The sequence below is a fragment of the Oryx dammah genome, unplaced genomic scaffold (assembly GCF_014754425.2).
Source record: "Oryx dammah isolate SB20612 unplaced genomic scaffold, SCBI_Odam_1.1 HiC_scaffold_16, whole genome shotgun sequence".
NCBI lineage: Eukaryota > Metazoa > Chordata > Mammalia > Artiodactyla > Bovidae > Oryx > Oryx dammah.
Genome location: NW_024070200.1, coordinates 62,031,793 through 62,049,634, shown reverse-complemented (window position 1 = coordinate 62,049,634; position 17,842 = coordinate 62,031,793). Strand labels below are relative to the sequence as shown.

At 37.6% G+C, this 17,842-nt stretch overlaps 1 protein-coding gene across 7 annotated transcripts in view; it reads right to left on the bottom strand.

Annotated features, from left to right (window-relative positions):
- Positions 1-17,842, bottom strand: part of MEF2A (myocyte enhancer factor 2A) — a 185,575-nt gene that overhangs the window by 81,468 nt on the left and 86,265 nt on the right. For 6 of the 7 annotated variants that reach the window (XM_040257015.1, XM_040257021.1, XM_040257018.1 and 3 more), the window contains exon 2: positions 12,178-12,369. In XM_040257015.1, coding sequence (XP_040112949.1) covers positions 12,178-12,231 — 54 coding nt within the window. In that variant the 5' untranslated portion in view covers positions 12,232-12,369. Of the gene's footprint in view, positions 1-12,177; positions 12,370-12,762; positions 12,969-17,842 lie in introns of those variants that run through there. The other variant, XM_040257016.1, reaches the window with a different exon arrangement.

Below are 17,842 nucleotides of genomic sequence, written 5' to 3'. Positions count from 1 at the left end.
TGCTCTTTCTCTCTCCCCCCTCCATGGGCCTGTGCTCTTTCTCTCTCCCCCTTCCATGGGCCTGCGCCCTTTCTCTCCCTCTCCCACCCCCCTACCCCACGCGTGTGCTCTTTCTCTCTCTCTCACTCTCTCCCCCACCTCCCCCTCCCCCCCACCGCATGCATCTACTCTTTCTCCCTCTCTCTCTCTCCCCCTCCCTTCCCGGCACGCTGGCACCCTCCTCCACTCTCTTTTCTTCGCGTCTTTGAGTTGGCGTGCCCTCACGCTCCCAGGATGAATTCTCCTGCTATCTTCTAAATAAAATAGAGCTGTAATACTGATATGTCTAAGAGATATAACATGGTTTGTCCAAGACCCGAGAGCTGTGACGCGCCGAGGGCTTTAATGTCCGTCCCTCCAAATCTTTGTTGTGGACGAGACAGAACCGAGGAGCATACACTCACATGACAGTAATTAGCCTCCAATTAAAATAAATAAACATATTAAAAAGGGGGGGATACCAATAAAAAAAAGTTGGTTTAACATATGAAAATCAATTTAAATAAATAAAGAACATTTATCAAAAACAAAAAAAGAAGAAAGATTCCATTGTCTCTCCTGCCTATATCTGGACCTTGTGAACTAAATGGAAATGTTTTTCCTTTAAATAAACAGCCCCATTCACATTTATTGATATGACTGATAATAGAGATTTCATTGATATTTTAGTACTTTAATATTAATATTTATATGTATATTTCCTGTTATTTTCCTCTAAATGATGTGTTTTCTTTGCTTCTTTGAGAAAAATTCAATGAGGACTAGCATTTTTGTTCTAGTGGTTATCTTTGTAGTTACAACTTTTGTAAATGCCCTTAGTCTCTGTTTTCATGTTTAATCCCTCACTATCTGCTATGTCAAATCTTAGTGATATGTTTTAACTCCCACCTACTGCGTAAATAATTACCAGTATGCTTATTCTACTTTCCCGTTTCCCTTTTCTTTCTTACCATGTCTCGGCTGCATTATTTGCTTTTTTCAAACCAAAGTAATATATAATAAATAATATATAACACATTATTCTTCCACTCTTGCCCCCATTGTTGCTTTAGGCTTATATCTATAGTTAAGTATATTAAATGTTGGTCAAGGATCTTTTTCCCTATTTCCTCAGGCATCTCTCACCTGTATGGAGCTTATCTTCTACTCAGTTCAGTTCAGTCGCTCAGTCATGTCCGACTCTTTGCGACCCCATGAATCGCAGCATGCCAGGCCTCCCTGTCCATCACCAACTCCAGGAGTTCACTCAGACTCATGTTCATCGAGTCAGTGATGCCATCCAGCCATCTCATCCTAGGTTGTCCCCTCCTCCTCCTGCCCCCAATCCCTCCCAGCATCAGAGTCTTTTCCAATGAGTCAACTCTTCACATGAGGTGGCCAAAGTACTGGAGTTTCAGCTTCAGCATCATTCCTTCCCAAGAAATCCCAGGGCTGATCTCCTTCAGAATGGACTGGTTGGATCTCCTTGCAGTCCAAGGGACTCTCAAGAGTCTTCTCCAACACCACAGTTCAAACGCATCAATTCTTCGGCGCTCAGCCTTCTTCACAGTCCAACTCTCAGATCCATACATGACCACAGGAAAAACCATAGCCTTGACTAGACGGACCTTAGTTGGCAAAGTAATGTCTCCACTTTTAAATATACTATCTAGGTTGGTCATAACTAGATACATAATAATAGCTCTTAAGTACAGAATTACCTGAGCTCTAGTAGGATTAACTTGAAAATCTTTGTATTTGAATACAGCTTAACTGCAAATGAAATCCTACCTTCAGATACTTGCCCCTGCATTTATTGAAAATGCTGCTGTTGTCTTCCTTTGTATCTTGATTTTGCAAAATTTGATGCCAGTCTAATTCTCTGTACTTAGAAATTTGCTTTTGTTTTATACCAGAAGCTCTGATTTTTTTCTTTATCTTAAAATCTATGGAGATGTAAAGAAGAGAATGGATATGTAGGGAAGGGTAGGACGAACACTGACATATATACACTACCATCTGTAAAACAGGGAAGTAGTTGGAAGTTGCTATATACAACAGGGAGCTCAGCTTGGTGCTCTGTGATGACCCAGAGGGGTGGGATGGGGCAGGGTTGGGAGGGAGTTTCAAAAGGGAGTGGATCTATGTAAACAAATAGCTAATTCACTTTGTTATACAAAGGATATTAACACAACATTTGAAAGCAATTACACTCCAATAAAAAAATAAGAGAAAAAAAGAAAGGAGGATAGAAAGGAAATGTAAACAAATTAGAAGAAAATAAAATTGTCTTTATTCATAGATGACATGACTGTCCATGTAAAAAATCGCTACAAATAAATTCCTGGAACTAAAAAAAAGAAAACTAATGAATCTTTCGTCAGATCAATTTTACAAAGATAAAGTCAGTAGCAGAATGAAAAATAAAGCTCATTCAACTACCAATAAAAAAATCCTATTATCACTAGGATATGTATCAAAGTTGACCTCCACAGGTCCATCTAATCCTTGCTGCTACTGTTAAGTCACTTCAGTTGTGTCCGACTCTGTGCGACCCCATAGACAGCAGCCCACCAGGCTCCCTCGTTCCTGGGATTCTCCAGGCAAGAACACTGGAGTGGGTTGCCATTTCCTTCTCCAATGCATGAAAGTGAAAAGTGAATGTGAAGTCGCTCAGTCGTGTCTGACTCTTAGCGACCCCATGGACTGCAGCCTACCAGGCTCCTCCATCCATGGGATTTTCCAGGCAGGAGTACTGGAGTAGGGAGCCATTGCCTTCTCCAACCTAATCCTTGGAATCTTATTTATGAAAACTTTAATTATGTATCAATTCTATGGTTTCTTTTTCTTTTATACATAAGTTGGATCTTCTTTATCTCCCTTTCAACCATTTTCTCTCAAACCCTTTGACATTACTTATTTTCATTCATTTAGCTGTTCCTGCCTGCCTTCAATTAATATTAAAGATTCATTTGAGTATATATTCCTTGGCCATTTTGTAATTTAGCCTTTGTTTTAATATTATTTTATCTCTTTTTTCTTTCTTTCAATTGACTTAATCAGCTTAATCACTTTGTTTCATCCATGCTTTCTTAAAAAAATTCATTTCCATTCTTAGTATTCAAAATTCTGAATCTTGATTTTTGTCTGTAACACTCCTAACTACTTGTTTAAGGAAATTCATTTCAGCATGGATAGTCATTAGCAGTTTTTTTTTTCCCCACTGCTTCACTGTTTGGGGAACAATCTTGTCACATGAATAGCTATAAATATTATTTTGTTTTCTTTATAACAGTTTATAGGAGATGAAAGTAAAAGATGAGAGTGAAAAAGCTGGTTTAAAACTCAACATTCAGAAAACTAAGATCATGGCATCTGGTCCCATCACTTCATGGCAAACAGATGGGGAACCACTGGAAACAGTGAGAGACTTTATTTTGGGGGCTCCAAAATCACTGCAAATGATGACTGCAGCAATGAAATTAAAAGACGCTTGCTCGTTAGAAAAAAAGCTATGACCAACCTAGACGGCATATTAAAAAGCAGAGACATTACTTTGCCAACAAAGGTCCATCTAGTTAAAGCTATGGGTTTTCCAATAGTCATGTATGGATGTGAGAGTGGACTACAAAGAAGGCTGAGCGCTGAAGAAATGATGCTTTTGAATTGTGGTGTTGGAGAAGACTCTTAAGAGTTCTTTGAACTGCAAGGAGATCCAATCAGTCCATCCTAAAGGAAATCAGTCCTGAATATTCATTGGAAAGACTGATGCTGAAACTCCAATACTTTGGCCACCTGATCCAAAGAACTGACTCATTGGAAAAGACCTTGATGCTGGGAAAAATTGAAGGTGGGAGGAGAAGGGGATGACAGAGGATGAGATGGTTGGATGGCATCACCAACTGGATGGACATGAATTTGAGAAGGATCCAGGAGTTGGTGATGGACAGGGAGGCCTGGTGTGCTGCACTCCATGGGGTCACAAAGAGTTGGACACGACTGAGTAACTGAACTGAACTGAACTGATATAGAAGATTGCCTGCATCACTGAATTTCTACAGAAAGAATTAGCAGCACTTAGTGGGTGGCGATTGAAAATATTCTTAGTTCAAGAGTACCTCTCCTTTTAAAGCAGTTAAGTATGGTTTCTTTAATGAAAGGCTTCTGGAGGGGAGTGCTGGCAGTGGGGAAAAGAGTTTTGTGTCCTTTAGTTAAAATACCTTTGCATATTCTTTTGTCTTGAAGGATGTGTGTGTGTGTGTGTCTGTGTCTCTGTGTGTGTGCGTATCTTCTTTCATTTCCATTTACCTAACATTTTCCAAAAAGTACCTCTGCCTTCCTTTTTGCCCTCTTTTCCCTGAAACAGCTGCTTTTTCAAGACTACAGATTTGCTTGGACATATACTTTTAGTCCTTTCTTTACCTATGGTCAATTCTGATCTACAAGGAGTATTTTCCAGAATTTTTGGACTTAGTTAGAATTCCTCTTTTTGGTAGTGATTTCAAATCAGTCTTAAGACAGCTACAAGGTCTCCTCTCCTCTTTCCCCCACACACTTTTTCCTAATGTATGCTTCAGTTCAGTTCAGTCACTCAGTCGTGTCCAACTCTTGGCGACCCCATGAACAGCAGCATGCCAGGACTTTCTGTCCATCACCAACTCCCAGAGTTCACCCACATCTACATCCATCGAGTCGGTGATGCTATCCAGCCATCTCATCCTCTGTCGTCCCCTTCTCCTCCTACCCTCAATTTTTCCCAGCATCAGAGTCTTTTCTAATGAGTCAGCTCTTCACATGAAGTGGCCAAAGTACTGGAGTTTCAGCTTCAATATCAGTCCTCCCAATGAACACCCAGGACTGATCTCCTTTAGGATGGACTATTTGGATCTCCTTGCAGTCCAAGGGACTCTCAAGAGTCTTCTCCAACACCACAGTTCAAAAGCATCAATTCTTTGGTGCTAAGCTTTCTTTATAGTCCAACTCTCACATCCATACATGACCACTGGAAAAACCATAGCCTTGACTGGACGGACCTTTGTTGACAAAGTACTGTCTCTGCTTTTTAATATGCTGTCTAGGTTGGTCAAAACTATCCTTCCAAGGAGTAAGCATCTTTTAATTTCATGGCTGCAATCATCATCTACAGTGATTCTGGAGCCCAAAAAACTAAAGTCAGCCACTGTTTCCCCATCTATGTGCCATGAAGTAATGGGACCAGATGCCATGATCTTCGTTTTTTGAATGCTGACCTTTAGGTCAATTTTTTCACTCTCCTCTTTCACTTTCATCAAGAGGCTCTTTATTCTTCTTCCCTTTCTGCCATAAGGGTGGCATCATCTGCATATCTGAGGTTATTGATATTTCTCCCGGCAATCTTGATTCCAGCTTGTGCTTCCTACAGCCCAGCTTTCTCAGGATGTACTCTACATATAAGTTAAATAAGCAGGATGACAATATACAGCCTTGACGTACTCCTTTTCCTATTTGGAACCAGTCTGTTGTTCCATATCCAGTTCTAACTGTTGCTTCTTGACCTACATACTGGTTTCTCAAGGGCAGGTCAGGTGGTCTGGTATTCCCATCTCTCTCAGAATTTTCCACAGTTTATTGTGATCCACACAGTCAAAGGCTTTAGCATAGTCAATGAAGCAAAAATAAATGTTTTTCTGGTACCCTCTTGCTTTTTCGTGATCTAGAGGATGTTGGCAATTTGATCTCTGGTTCCTCTGCCTTTTCTAAAACCAGCTTGAACATCTGGAAGTTCACAGTTCACGTACTGCTAAAGCCTGGCTTGGAGAACTTTAAGCATTACTTTACTAGCATGTGAGATGAGTGCAAGTGTGCGCTAGTTTGAGCATTCTTTGGCATTGCCTTTCTTTGGGATTGGAATCAAAGCAGACCTTTTCTAGTCCTGTGGCCACTGCTGAGTTTCCCAAATTTGCTGGCATATGGAGTTCAGCACTTTCACAGCATCATCTTTCAGGATCTGAAACAGCTAAACTGGTATTCCATCATCTCCACTAGCTTTGTTCGTAATGATGCTTCCTAAGGCTCACTTGACTTCACATTCCAGGATGTTTGGCTCTAGGTGAATGATCACAACCATCGTGATTATCTGGGTTGTGAAGATCTTTTATGTACAGTTCTTCTGTGTATTCTTGCCACCTCTTCTTAATATCTTCTGCTTCTGTTAGGTCCCTACCATTTCTGTCCTTTATTGTACCCATCTTTGCATGAAATGTCTAACTCAATGAAACGAAGCCATTCCATGCGGGGTCACCCAAGACAGCTGGGTCATGGTTGAGAGGTCTGACAGAATGTGGTCCACTGGAGAAGGGAATGGCAAACCACTTCAGTATTCTTGTCTTGAGAACCCCATGAATAGTTGAAAAGGCAAAAAGATAGGACACTGAAAGATGAACTCCCCAGGTTGGTAGGTGCCCAATATGCTACTGGAGACCAGTGGAGAAATAACTGCAGAAAGAATGAAGGGATAGAGCCAAAGCAAAAACAAGACCCAGGTGTGGATGGGACTGGTGATAGAAGCAAGGTTTGATGCTGTAAAGAGCAATATTGCATAGGAACCGGGAATGTCAGGTCCATGAATCAAGGCAAATTGGAAGTGGTCAAACAGGAGATGGCAAGAATGAACATCAACATTCTAGGAATCAGTGAACTAAGATGGACTGGAATGGGTGAATTTAACTCAGATGACCATTATATCTACTAATGTGGGCAGAAATCCCTTAGAAGAAATAGAGTCGCCATCATAGTCAATAAAGAGTCAAAATGCAGTACTTGGATTCAATCTCAAAAACAACATCTCTGTTCGTTTCCAAGGCAAGTCATTCAATATCACAGTAATCCAAGTCTATACTCCAACCAGTAACGTCAAGGAAGCTGAAGTTGAACAGTTCTATGAAGACGTATAAGACCTTCTAGAACTAACACCCGAAAAAGATGTCCTTTTCATTATAGGGGACTGGAATGTAAAAGCAGAAATTTAAGAAACACCTAGAGTAACAGGCAAATTTGGCCTTGGAATACAGAATGAAGCAGGGCTAATAGTGTTTGGCAAGAGAACGCACTGGTCATAACACCCTCTTCCAACAACACAAGAGAAGACTCTACACATGGACATCACCAGATGGTTGAGACTGAAATCAGATTGGTTATATGCCTTGCAGCCAAAGATGGAGAAGCTCTATACAGTCAGCAAAAACAAGACCGGGAGCTGACTGTGGCTCAGATCATGAACTGCTAATTGACAAATTCAGACTGAAATTGAAGAAAGTGGAGAAAACCACTAGACCATTTAGGTATGACCTAAATCAAATCCTTTATGACTATATAGCAGAAGTGAGAGATAGATTTACGGGACTAGATCTGATAGATAGAGTGCCTGATGAACCATGGATAAGGTTTGTGATACTGTACAGGAGACAGGAATCAAGACCATCCCCAAGAAAAAGAAATGCAAAAAAGCAAAATGGCTGTCTGAGGAGGCCTTACAAATAGCTGTGAAAAGAAGGGAAGTGAAAAGCAAAGGAGAAAAGGAAAGATACATCCATTTAATGTAGATTTCCAAAGAATAGCAAGGAGAGTTAAGAAAGCCTTCCTCAGTGATCAATGCAAAGAAATAGAGGAAAACAACACAATGGGAAAGACTAAAGATGTATGCTTGGGTCACCACAAAGATTTGCAATAGATGTCAAGAAACAGCACACGGTGACTTGGAAATAATTTTCTACCTGGAGGTAATGTGAATTTAGACATTCTTTGCCTTCTAGTTGTGCCAAGGTTGTAGGTTTTATGTTCCTGTTTTTCTACATTTTTGGAAAAATTATGTTGGAAGAGTCAGGATTTATTCAGCCACCATTACTCTGATTACCAAGAATTCCACCTATAAATCTGAATCTTTATTTTGCAACAGGTTTATTTTTCTACTTGAGATATATTTAGCATTTCGTTTTAAATGTTATAAAATTTAAATATAAGAAATCAGTATTAATAAAGCCATTTCAGTATTAGTCAAAATAAATTAATTTTATTTTTAAATTTTAATTTTATTCCAGTATTATAGTCACTATAAAGAAAAAGAACAGGACTAAAGGCTAGCCTACAAAATTCAGTGCCACTATAAACTGAGGTAGATTTTATTTTAATCTAACCAGCTTTCCAGATTTTGTGTCAAATTAAACTAATACAATTCTTTCAATTCAAGGTTAGATTATACCATCTCCAAAAGATCTTTTATATTTTAAATCCCAAGGACCTGCAAAATTTTTACACCATATACATTTAGACATATCTCTCTTTCACTGTTGAATTTAAAAGTCCAGGAGAGACTTCAAGTGTCTGTTCTAGCCCTTCCAACTCCAGTGGAAGTTGCCACTTAAGTAATAAAACAGAACAAAATGAAAATTAACAACTCTTCTTAGACTCCTCAAAGAGCTGAGGTCCTAGGGCAACTTCTGCCCCACCTGCCAAACTGGAGACAGACAGGCAGATACTATGAACCATAAATCACCAGAGCCATAAACAGAAACTGCCACAGGAATCAGTACAAGGGTAGGAAAATCTGAACTGTAATTAGTGAATCACTGAAGGCTAATTTTAGACAAGTATAAAGACTTGTCCAACTCTAGGGGGACCCAGTTTTGGAGGGCACACCTACACTTATGTGAGTTTTACCTGTAGGACCTCTATCAGATTCTCATAGTAAATCAAAATAATCAACTAAGATGATATAAAGTAGTCCAAATAAAATAGTCCAAATATATATACAAAGGATGATAAACAGTAAGGTCCAAGAAAACTGGGGAGTCAAGATATATTATCAGAATATATTTTTAAAAATCCAGCCATATACTATTTACAGAAATATACCTAAGGTATAAAGATAAAGACAGGTTGAATGTAAATGTAGAGAATTAGACCTATCAAGAAAATATTAGCCAAAAGAGATATGTAGTAGCTACAGTAATGTGAGACAGTAGATTTAAGTAGTTTAAAACAGCATGCCTTACCGGGGACAGAAAAACTCAGTAAGTATTTTTAAAATTCATCAAGAACACATAACAATTCTAAATACATATGCACCTAATGAAATATTCCCCAAATATCTAACACAATATGTGTTAAACTAGTAAAATATATACAGAAAATGACAAATCCATTATTGTGGTAAGTGTAATTATTGACATGTCTCACTGAGCCAAAACCAAATACATAAATAAAATACAAATACAGATAATCTGAACACAAAATAAGACTGAACTAATAGACATGTAGAACCCTATATGCAACAATTAAAAGAATACACATTTATCTAAAGTTCAATTAGAACATTTACAAGCTGATTATGATTTAAAAAATGAAGCAAGACTTAAATCATTTTAAAGTGTTCATAATCTACTGGTAAAGGTGAAATAAACTACTAAGAAACACTGAAATAAGTCCTGTCATAAAAGTGTTTATAAAGTGTTTTGGTAAAGACTGAAATATACTATCTGAAACAGATTAACTACACACAAAATTAATATCTGGAATATATGAAGAACTTCTAAGAAAAAAAATCAACAACCCAGCAAAACCACAAAACCACAAACAGGTAACATTTTTACCTTCATTAGGCCAAAAAATATGCAAAATAAAATGAAAAAACATAAAGTGAGAAAGAAAGGAAGAAGAAAGGTAAAGTGTACAGGAAGAAGAAATTTTCATAATTTACTATAGTGTATCTGGTACAACCACTTGGCAGAACAACTTGAAAACCTCACAGTATAAAGTTATGACAGATATACTCAACCCAGCAACTCCTCTAGAATCACAGAGACATGTTCACAGATGTACCCTGGGCATCATTTCTAACATAACATGCAGCAAAATTTCTAAAAAATTGGAAACAACCTAAATGTTCTCTGATAGAAGTATTGATAAATGAATTGAGGCACATTCTTTCCTACAAACTACTTGTACTACAAGAATGAGTTACACAGACAAATGTCTGAAACACTACATTGAGTGAAACAGCAAGTGCAGATGAGAATGCTAATTATGTAAGATTTTTAAACTGTGCTGAAATAATAATAGTATGCTTAAATAATAGAGAAAATAGAAATTAAATCCGTTATGCAAGGTTCCTTTGGGGAAGAAAAGAAGAATGAGACTTCCAAAAATTACAAAGGAAGTACATTTCTAATTTTCTTCTTTTACAAGGGAAGGTATCTGCAGCAAATATGTCAGAATCGACATACATTACTTCTGGAAAAGTAACAGTGTTTGAGGTATTGTTCTCTGTATTCTGCCTTAAAATAATTTTTCAACTCATTTTTTTAAAAGTATTAGAGGATGTCTGCCTCTAAATGGAGTGACTGGTGGAAGAACAAAGAACCCACTGAGATCAACTATAAAGAACAGTGAAATACACCGAATACCTGTTCTAAGACATCAGAAAGCTGCTGAAGCAAGAAGGACTGAAGATGCCAAAACTCTAGAGGGATAAAAGACTTCACTTCCAGTTAGAAGCTCCTGGTGAAACTGTGTTTGTCCTTCTTGTCCTTCTAATACTTCTTTTAAAAAAATAAACTTCATATTAAAATATAACATAAATAAAAACCCACAAACCGTAAGTGTGTGGCTCACTGAATTTTTTTGGAAAAAAAAAAAAAAGAACATGGCCTTATATTTAGCATAACCCAGAAACTCTCTTTGTCCTGTCTCCCAGTCATTATCACCTTGTCTCAAGTAAAGTCAGAAACCCGGCCTCTAGCATCACAGATTAATTATGCCTGTTGTTGAATTTTTTTATGAATAGCTTGTGTTTTTTTGTGTTTTCCTAGGATGATTTTTGCAATAAAACACACAGGGCCAAAAGAGTATCCATCTGAAAAGTGGCAAATTTTGACCCCTACACCTCAAACCACATAAAAACCAAGTTCCAAATGAACAGTAGATCTAAAACCCAAAAGGCTATTTACAAGAGAAAAATGTATATATATATATATACGTATATACACACACATAGACTGTGTTCTATCCACACAATGGAATATTATATATCAATGAAAATTTACTAAGTGTATCTCCATGCAACAATAACAGTGAAGAATTTCACAAACACAATGCTGCACAAAGAACGCATGCTGTTCCAATGATATGAAGTGTGATATTCATCTTGTGAGCTCAAAAACTCTAGTAACTCAAAACTCTTGATCCGTGGAGGAAAAGCAGTAACAAACCTAGACACTGTTAAAAAGCAGAGACATTACTTTGCCTACAAAGGTCCATATAGTCAAAGTCATGGTTTTTCCAGCAGTCACATAAGGATGTGACTACCGTATGTAGCACAGAATCAAAGGGCAAAAAGATATACTGAAAAATGAACTCCCCAGGTCAGTAGGTGTCCAATATGCTACTGAAGAAGAGGGGAGAAATAACTCCAGAAAGAATGAAGAGACTAAGCCAAAGCAAAAACAATGCCCAGCTGAGGATGTGACTGGTGATGGAGGTAAAGTCTGACGCTGTTAAGAACAATACTGCATAGGAACCTGGAATGTTAGGTCCACAAATCAAGGTAAATTGGAAATGGTCAAACAGGAGATGGTAAGAGTGACCATCAACATTTTAGGAATCAGTGAACTAAAATGGACCAGAAAAGGTGAATTTAACTCAGATGACCATTTTATCTACTACTGTGGGCAAGAATCCCTTAGAAGAAATAGAGTAGCCTTAATAGTCAACAAGAGAGTCCAAAATGCAGTACCTGGGTACAATCTCAAAAACAACAGAATGATCTCTGTTCATTTCCAAGACAGGGAAGCCTAGTGTGCTGCGGTCCACAGGGTTGTGAAGAGTCCTACACGAATAAGCAACTGAACTGAAACCTACACAATGGATGCTACCAGTGGAATTGCAGTGATTTTACTTTCCTATGTTGCTTATCTATGTTTGTATAATTAACAAAACGATTTCTATAATAATAATAAAAAAAGTTACTTTAAAGCATATGATGGAAAGTCAGAAATTTTGGTAACTAAATTTTTTAATGTAGTCTAGAAATAAAAATATTTAGACTTTAATTAAAACACCATTCTATTCTATAACTTTTTTTAAATTTACATCTATTAAAATAGATAAGTTAAAATTTTCATTTACCTGTCGGTTCCTTTCATCCATTATGCGTGTGATTTGTATTTTCTTCCGCCCCATTTTCAGTCACCTTTCCTTCCTTATAGTCCAAATATTTAAATCAAAAATTGATTTTCTTTAATACCCTAATGCATGGTACACAGCTTCTATTACTTCAGCTTCTAGTTTGAGGGCTACAGCCAAAATTTTCTGTAAGATCTGAAAGAAAACACAAATTAGAAAATTTACGTTCTGTAGCACATCATGCAAATGTTATACAAATTTTAAACCTACCTTTGACTATATTATTAGTCGAATTTTTTCACTACATAAAGTAAGTAAACAAGTTGAAATCTGAACTTTTTCATGCCCTTAATTCTGGCTAAAACAATGTAACAATTATAACCTTTAAGTTTTTTCTTAATGCATATAATAACAGCAAATATCCTTAATGGCTTTTGATGGCTCCCATGTCAAAGGATGAACTCATAAATCTACATGTGTAGCCCCAATCTGCTTTTACAAATTCTTCCTGCAAACTGCCCTAGCCACTAACAAAATTACTATTTGTCAATCCACAAAGACATTATATGCTTTCATAATAATACGTACCTAAATGAAACTATTCCTTTAGCCATTTAATTAACTCTTTCTCATCAATCAAGATTCAGTTCAAATGTCATCACCCTGGATAAATAAAAGGCCAACAGCCCTTGGTAGAATAAACCACAGCATCTTATTTTGTACATAAGTTCCAAAATCATTTACCTCTCAGATTGTAAATCTTTCAAGAATAACAATTTTTCCCCCTACTTATCTCTATTGTAGAATGACTGGCAATGATATAGTTTGTCATGCTCTGAACAATAGTTTCGTCAAAAACACAATGCTATTAAAACTTAAGTAATGGGGGGACAAATCTTAAAACACAGTAATAAATTTTCAGGGGAATCTTTTGAAGTATTTTTTAACACTGTACATGTAACTCTATAGAACTTAACTGTACTGTGCAAATCCAGTGTTTGATTAAATTTGGCTTTTGCTCAAAAGCGGTGAGCCTTCAATTTTTATTCATTATTATCTCAGCATTTCTTACATTTCTTCCCTTATTTATCCTATTTCATTTATACATGTATTAATTGATAATCTATTAATAACTAATAACCTATGCAAAACAGGTACTTTGAAACACTGAATGAGGTACCTATGATAAAATAGTCAAGGAAAAAAAGGCAGAATTTCTAACCTCACAGTTCAGAGTCTAGTAGGGGCAAACAGGCATTAGTCAAACTATCTTACGAATGAGTACGTATAAAAACTCATTTATCTGACCTAAATTCATGGTCAGGGCAGGCTTCACTGAGAACTGCTTCATACTCAAACCTGAGTATGCAGGTGTTTATACCAGACAGTGAATAGTATGTGCAAAAACTCTGTGCTAAGAAAGAGCAAGAAATATAAGAGGAACTGAAGGATGGTTAGTCACTTGTACGAATCAATCAAACAAGTAGTTGTGCTGTAGAATGTCTGTTTATTAACAGACTGTAATATAAACCACAGAAGTTGGCTTATTCCAAATCATGTTCCCTAACAGATGACAGTGCACCCAATTCCCATTATGAAAACTTGCACTGTACCAAGCAAGACAAATATTCACACATTTCACCACTGAGATAATACGTTAAATTCTATAAGGTATATGCACTGATTAACCCGTATGATCTGTAAAATTCTAAACATATCTGAGCATTTTGCTTTTGACAATGGTACAGTAGGTTGCTTTAAACCAGTATGTCCCTGAGAATCACTAGAAAAGCAGAGTAAAAAGTAATCTGTTTAAAACCGAAGAACTAAAAAAAAAAAAACCCAAAGAACTTTCAAGACAGTGAGAATTTGCACAGAAATTCTTCTGAGACCTAGATGAAACAGGTGGGATGAGACTTAAGAAGTATAGCTTCAAATCATTTCAACCTGACCATATTAAGGTAATGTAGGCTACACCTAGTGTCATTAGCCTAGCTGCATACCAATAAAATCTTTCCAAAAGGTTTTGGCAAAAGTAAATCTTATCAGCAAAAAGACCCCAAATTTAAATTATCTTATCATTATTCATATAAAAGTCTACAGAAAAAAACCCAATCAAGATCTGACTGAAAACCAAGATTTTAAAATAGTACTAGAAATAGACCCATAGTAGATCCAGAAAATGGTGCTAGCAGAAAACAGTTTTAATACACTATTGACCAGAGACATATTAACACATCTTTTGTCACCTGGATGCTACTGACTGGAGACATTGCAGTATTCATATATAACAAATCACCAACCAGGGGGGTTAGTTTCTGTAAAAAACCCTCAGTTAATAATGTCATAAACTAAGCTACTTTAATGTGTTAAAAGGAGTTTTTTTTTTTTAACACTTTTAAACAATGCTAAAAACATGGAAAACAGAAAATTGAAAAATACAATTTTAAAAACAGAAATTAAACTGATGGATGACTTTAAAATTAGGTTAGATACAACTGGAGAAAGAATGATCCAGAAAACAGAAAAGAAGAACATACTTACCCTGAGGCCCAAAAAGACACAAAAATGGGAAATACAGAAAAGTATGAAAAAATATGACACATGAAGAAAAGGTCCAAAATACGTAACTAGAATCCAGAAAGAAGGTAACCACATACGAGCGAGAAAAAATACTTATGGGCCTGATAGTTTAAAACTTCAAAAAAAAACAAAACAAAACTGAACAATGACATCAAGCCAGACTCAAGATCTAAACTCCCAAGCATAACAAACAGAAAGAAAACCACACTTAGGCAAATCAAAGTAAAGGGGGAAGGTGGAGGGATGGACAGAAACAAAGAGACAGAAACAGCCACAACAGATCTAAAAAGCAGCCAGAATAATTTAAAGAATATTAACTCTAAGAGTAACAGTAAGATATAGCTGGCTTTGAATAAATAATGGAAGCCAGAGGACAACAAAATGATATCCTCAAAGTGCTGGGAAAAGGGGAAATGTCAAAACAGAATTCTGTATGTGAAAAAATACCCTTCAGAAATGAAGACAAAATAGACACATGTTTAGTTAAACAGAATCAGAGAATCTGTCACCAGGAAGCACTAAAGAGACTTCTTCAGGTAGGAAGAAAAGAGGGCTTCCAGATGCAGCTTGGATATACACCAAAAAATGAAATACATTGAACAGGGTAAATCTGTAACTCTAAATGAATACTGACTAAACAGAATAATGACAGCATTTTGTGGAATCTAAAATATTACAATGCACAACAATAACAATACATAATCTGGAGGGGTAGTACTGATAAGCTAAAGTGTTCTAAAACCTTTCAATGACTAGGAAATGGAAAAGGTTCTCATTTATTTCAAATTTCAGTACATGAAAGATTTTTATGGTAATCTCTGGGATAATGACCGGGAGGTCAATTAGACTATATACAGTTGTTCCTTGGTATCTGTTCCAGGAACCTCAGTTCAGTCGCTCACTCGTGTCTGACACTTTGTGACCCCATGAACCACAGCACGCCAGGCCGTCCTGTCCATCACCAACTCCCAGAGTTCACCCAAACTCCCGTCCATCGAGTCAGAGATGCTATCCAGCCATCTCATCCTCTGTCATCCCCTTCTCCTCCTGCCCCCAATCCCTCCCAGCATCAGAGTCTTTTCCAATGAGTCAACTCTTCGCATGAGGTGGCCAAAGTACTGGAGCTTCAGCTTTAGCATCATTCCTTCCAAAGAACACCCAGGACTGATCTTCTTTAGGATGGACTGGTTGGATATCCTTGCAGTCGAAGGGACTCTCAAGAGTACTCTCCAACACCACAGTTCAAAAGCATCAATTCTTCGGCGCTCAGCTTTCTTCAAAGTCCAACTCGCACATCCATACATGACCACTGGAAAAACCACAGTCTTGACTAGACGGACCTTTGTTGGCAACATAATGTCTCTGCTATTGAATATGCTATCTAGGTTGGTCATAACTTTTCTTCCAAGGAGTTAGTCTCTTTTAATTTCATGGCTGCAGTCACTATCTGCAGTGATTTTGGAGCCCCCCAAAATAAAGTCTGACACTGTTTCCACTGTTCCCCATCTATTTCCCATGAAGTGATGGGACCGGATGCCATGATCTTCATTTTCTGAATGCTGAGATTTAAGCCAACTTTTTCACTCTCCTCTTTCACTTTCATCAAGAGGCTTTTTAGTTCCTCTTCACTTTCTGCCCTAAGGGTGGTGTCATCTGCATATCTGAGGTTATTGATATTTCTCCCAGCAATCTTGATTCCATCTTGTGCTGCTTCCAGCCCAGCGTTTCTCATGATGTGCTCTGTACAGAAGTTAAAGAAGCAGGGTGACAATATACAGCCTTGACATTCTCCTTTTCCTATTTGGAACCAGTCTGTTGTTCCATATCCAGTTCTAACTGTTGCTTCCTGACCTGTATACAGATTTCTCAAGAGGCAGGTCAGGTGCTCTGGTATTCACATCTCTTTCAGAATTTTCGACACTTTATTGTGATCCACACAGTCAAAGGCTTTGGCATAGTCAATAAAGCAGAAGTAGATGTTTTTCTGGAACTCTCTTGCTTTTTCGATGTTCCAGCGGATGTTGGCAATTTGATCTCTGGTTCCTCTGCCTTTTCTAAAACCAGCTTGAACACCTGGAAATTTATGGTTCACATATTGCTGAAGCCTGGCTTGGAGAATTTTGAGCATTACTTTACTAGCATGTGAGATGAGCGCAATTGTGTGGTAGTTTGAGCATTCACTGGCATTGCCTTTCTTTTGGATTGGAATGAAAACTGACCTTTTCCAGTCCTGTGGCCACTGCTGAGTTTTCTAAATTTGATGGCATATTGAGTGCACCACTTTCACAGCATCATCTTTCAGGATTTGGAATAGCTCAACTGGAATGCCATCACCTCCAATAGCTTTGTTCGTGTGATGCTTTCTAAGGCCCACTTGACTTCACATTCCAGAATGTCTGGCTCTAGGTGAGTGATCACACCATCGTGATTATCTTGGTCATGAAGATCTTTTTTGTATAGTTCTTCTGTGTATTCTTGCCACCTCTTCTTAATATCTTCTGCTTCTGTTCGGTCCATACCATTTCTGTCCCTTATCGAGCCCATCTTTGCATGAAATGTTCCCTTGGTATCTCTAATTTTCTTGAAGAGATCTCTAGTCTTTCCCATTCTGTTGTTTTCCTCGATTTCTTTGCATTGATCGCTGAGGAAGGCTTTCTTATCTCTTCTTGCTATTCTTTGGAACTCTGCATTCAGATGCTTATATCTTTCCTTTCTCCTTGCTTTTTGCTTCTCTTCTTTTCATAGCTATTTGTAAGGCTTCTCCAGACAGCCATTTTGCTTTTTTGCATTTCTTTTCCATGGGGATGGTCTTGCTCTCCTGTACAAATGTCACGAACCTCCGTCCATAGTTCATCAGGCACTCTATCTATCAGATCTAGTCCCTTAAATCTATTTCTCACTTCCACTGTATAATCATAAGGGATTTGATTTAGGTCATACCTGAATGGTCTAGTGGGTTTCCCTACTTTCTTCAATTTAAGTCTGAATTGGCAATAAAGAGTTCATGATCTGAACCAGTCAGCTCCTGGTCTTGTTTTTGCTGACTGTATAGAGCTTCTCCATCTTTGGCTGCAAAGAATATAAT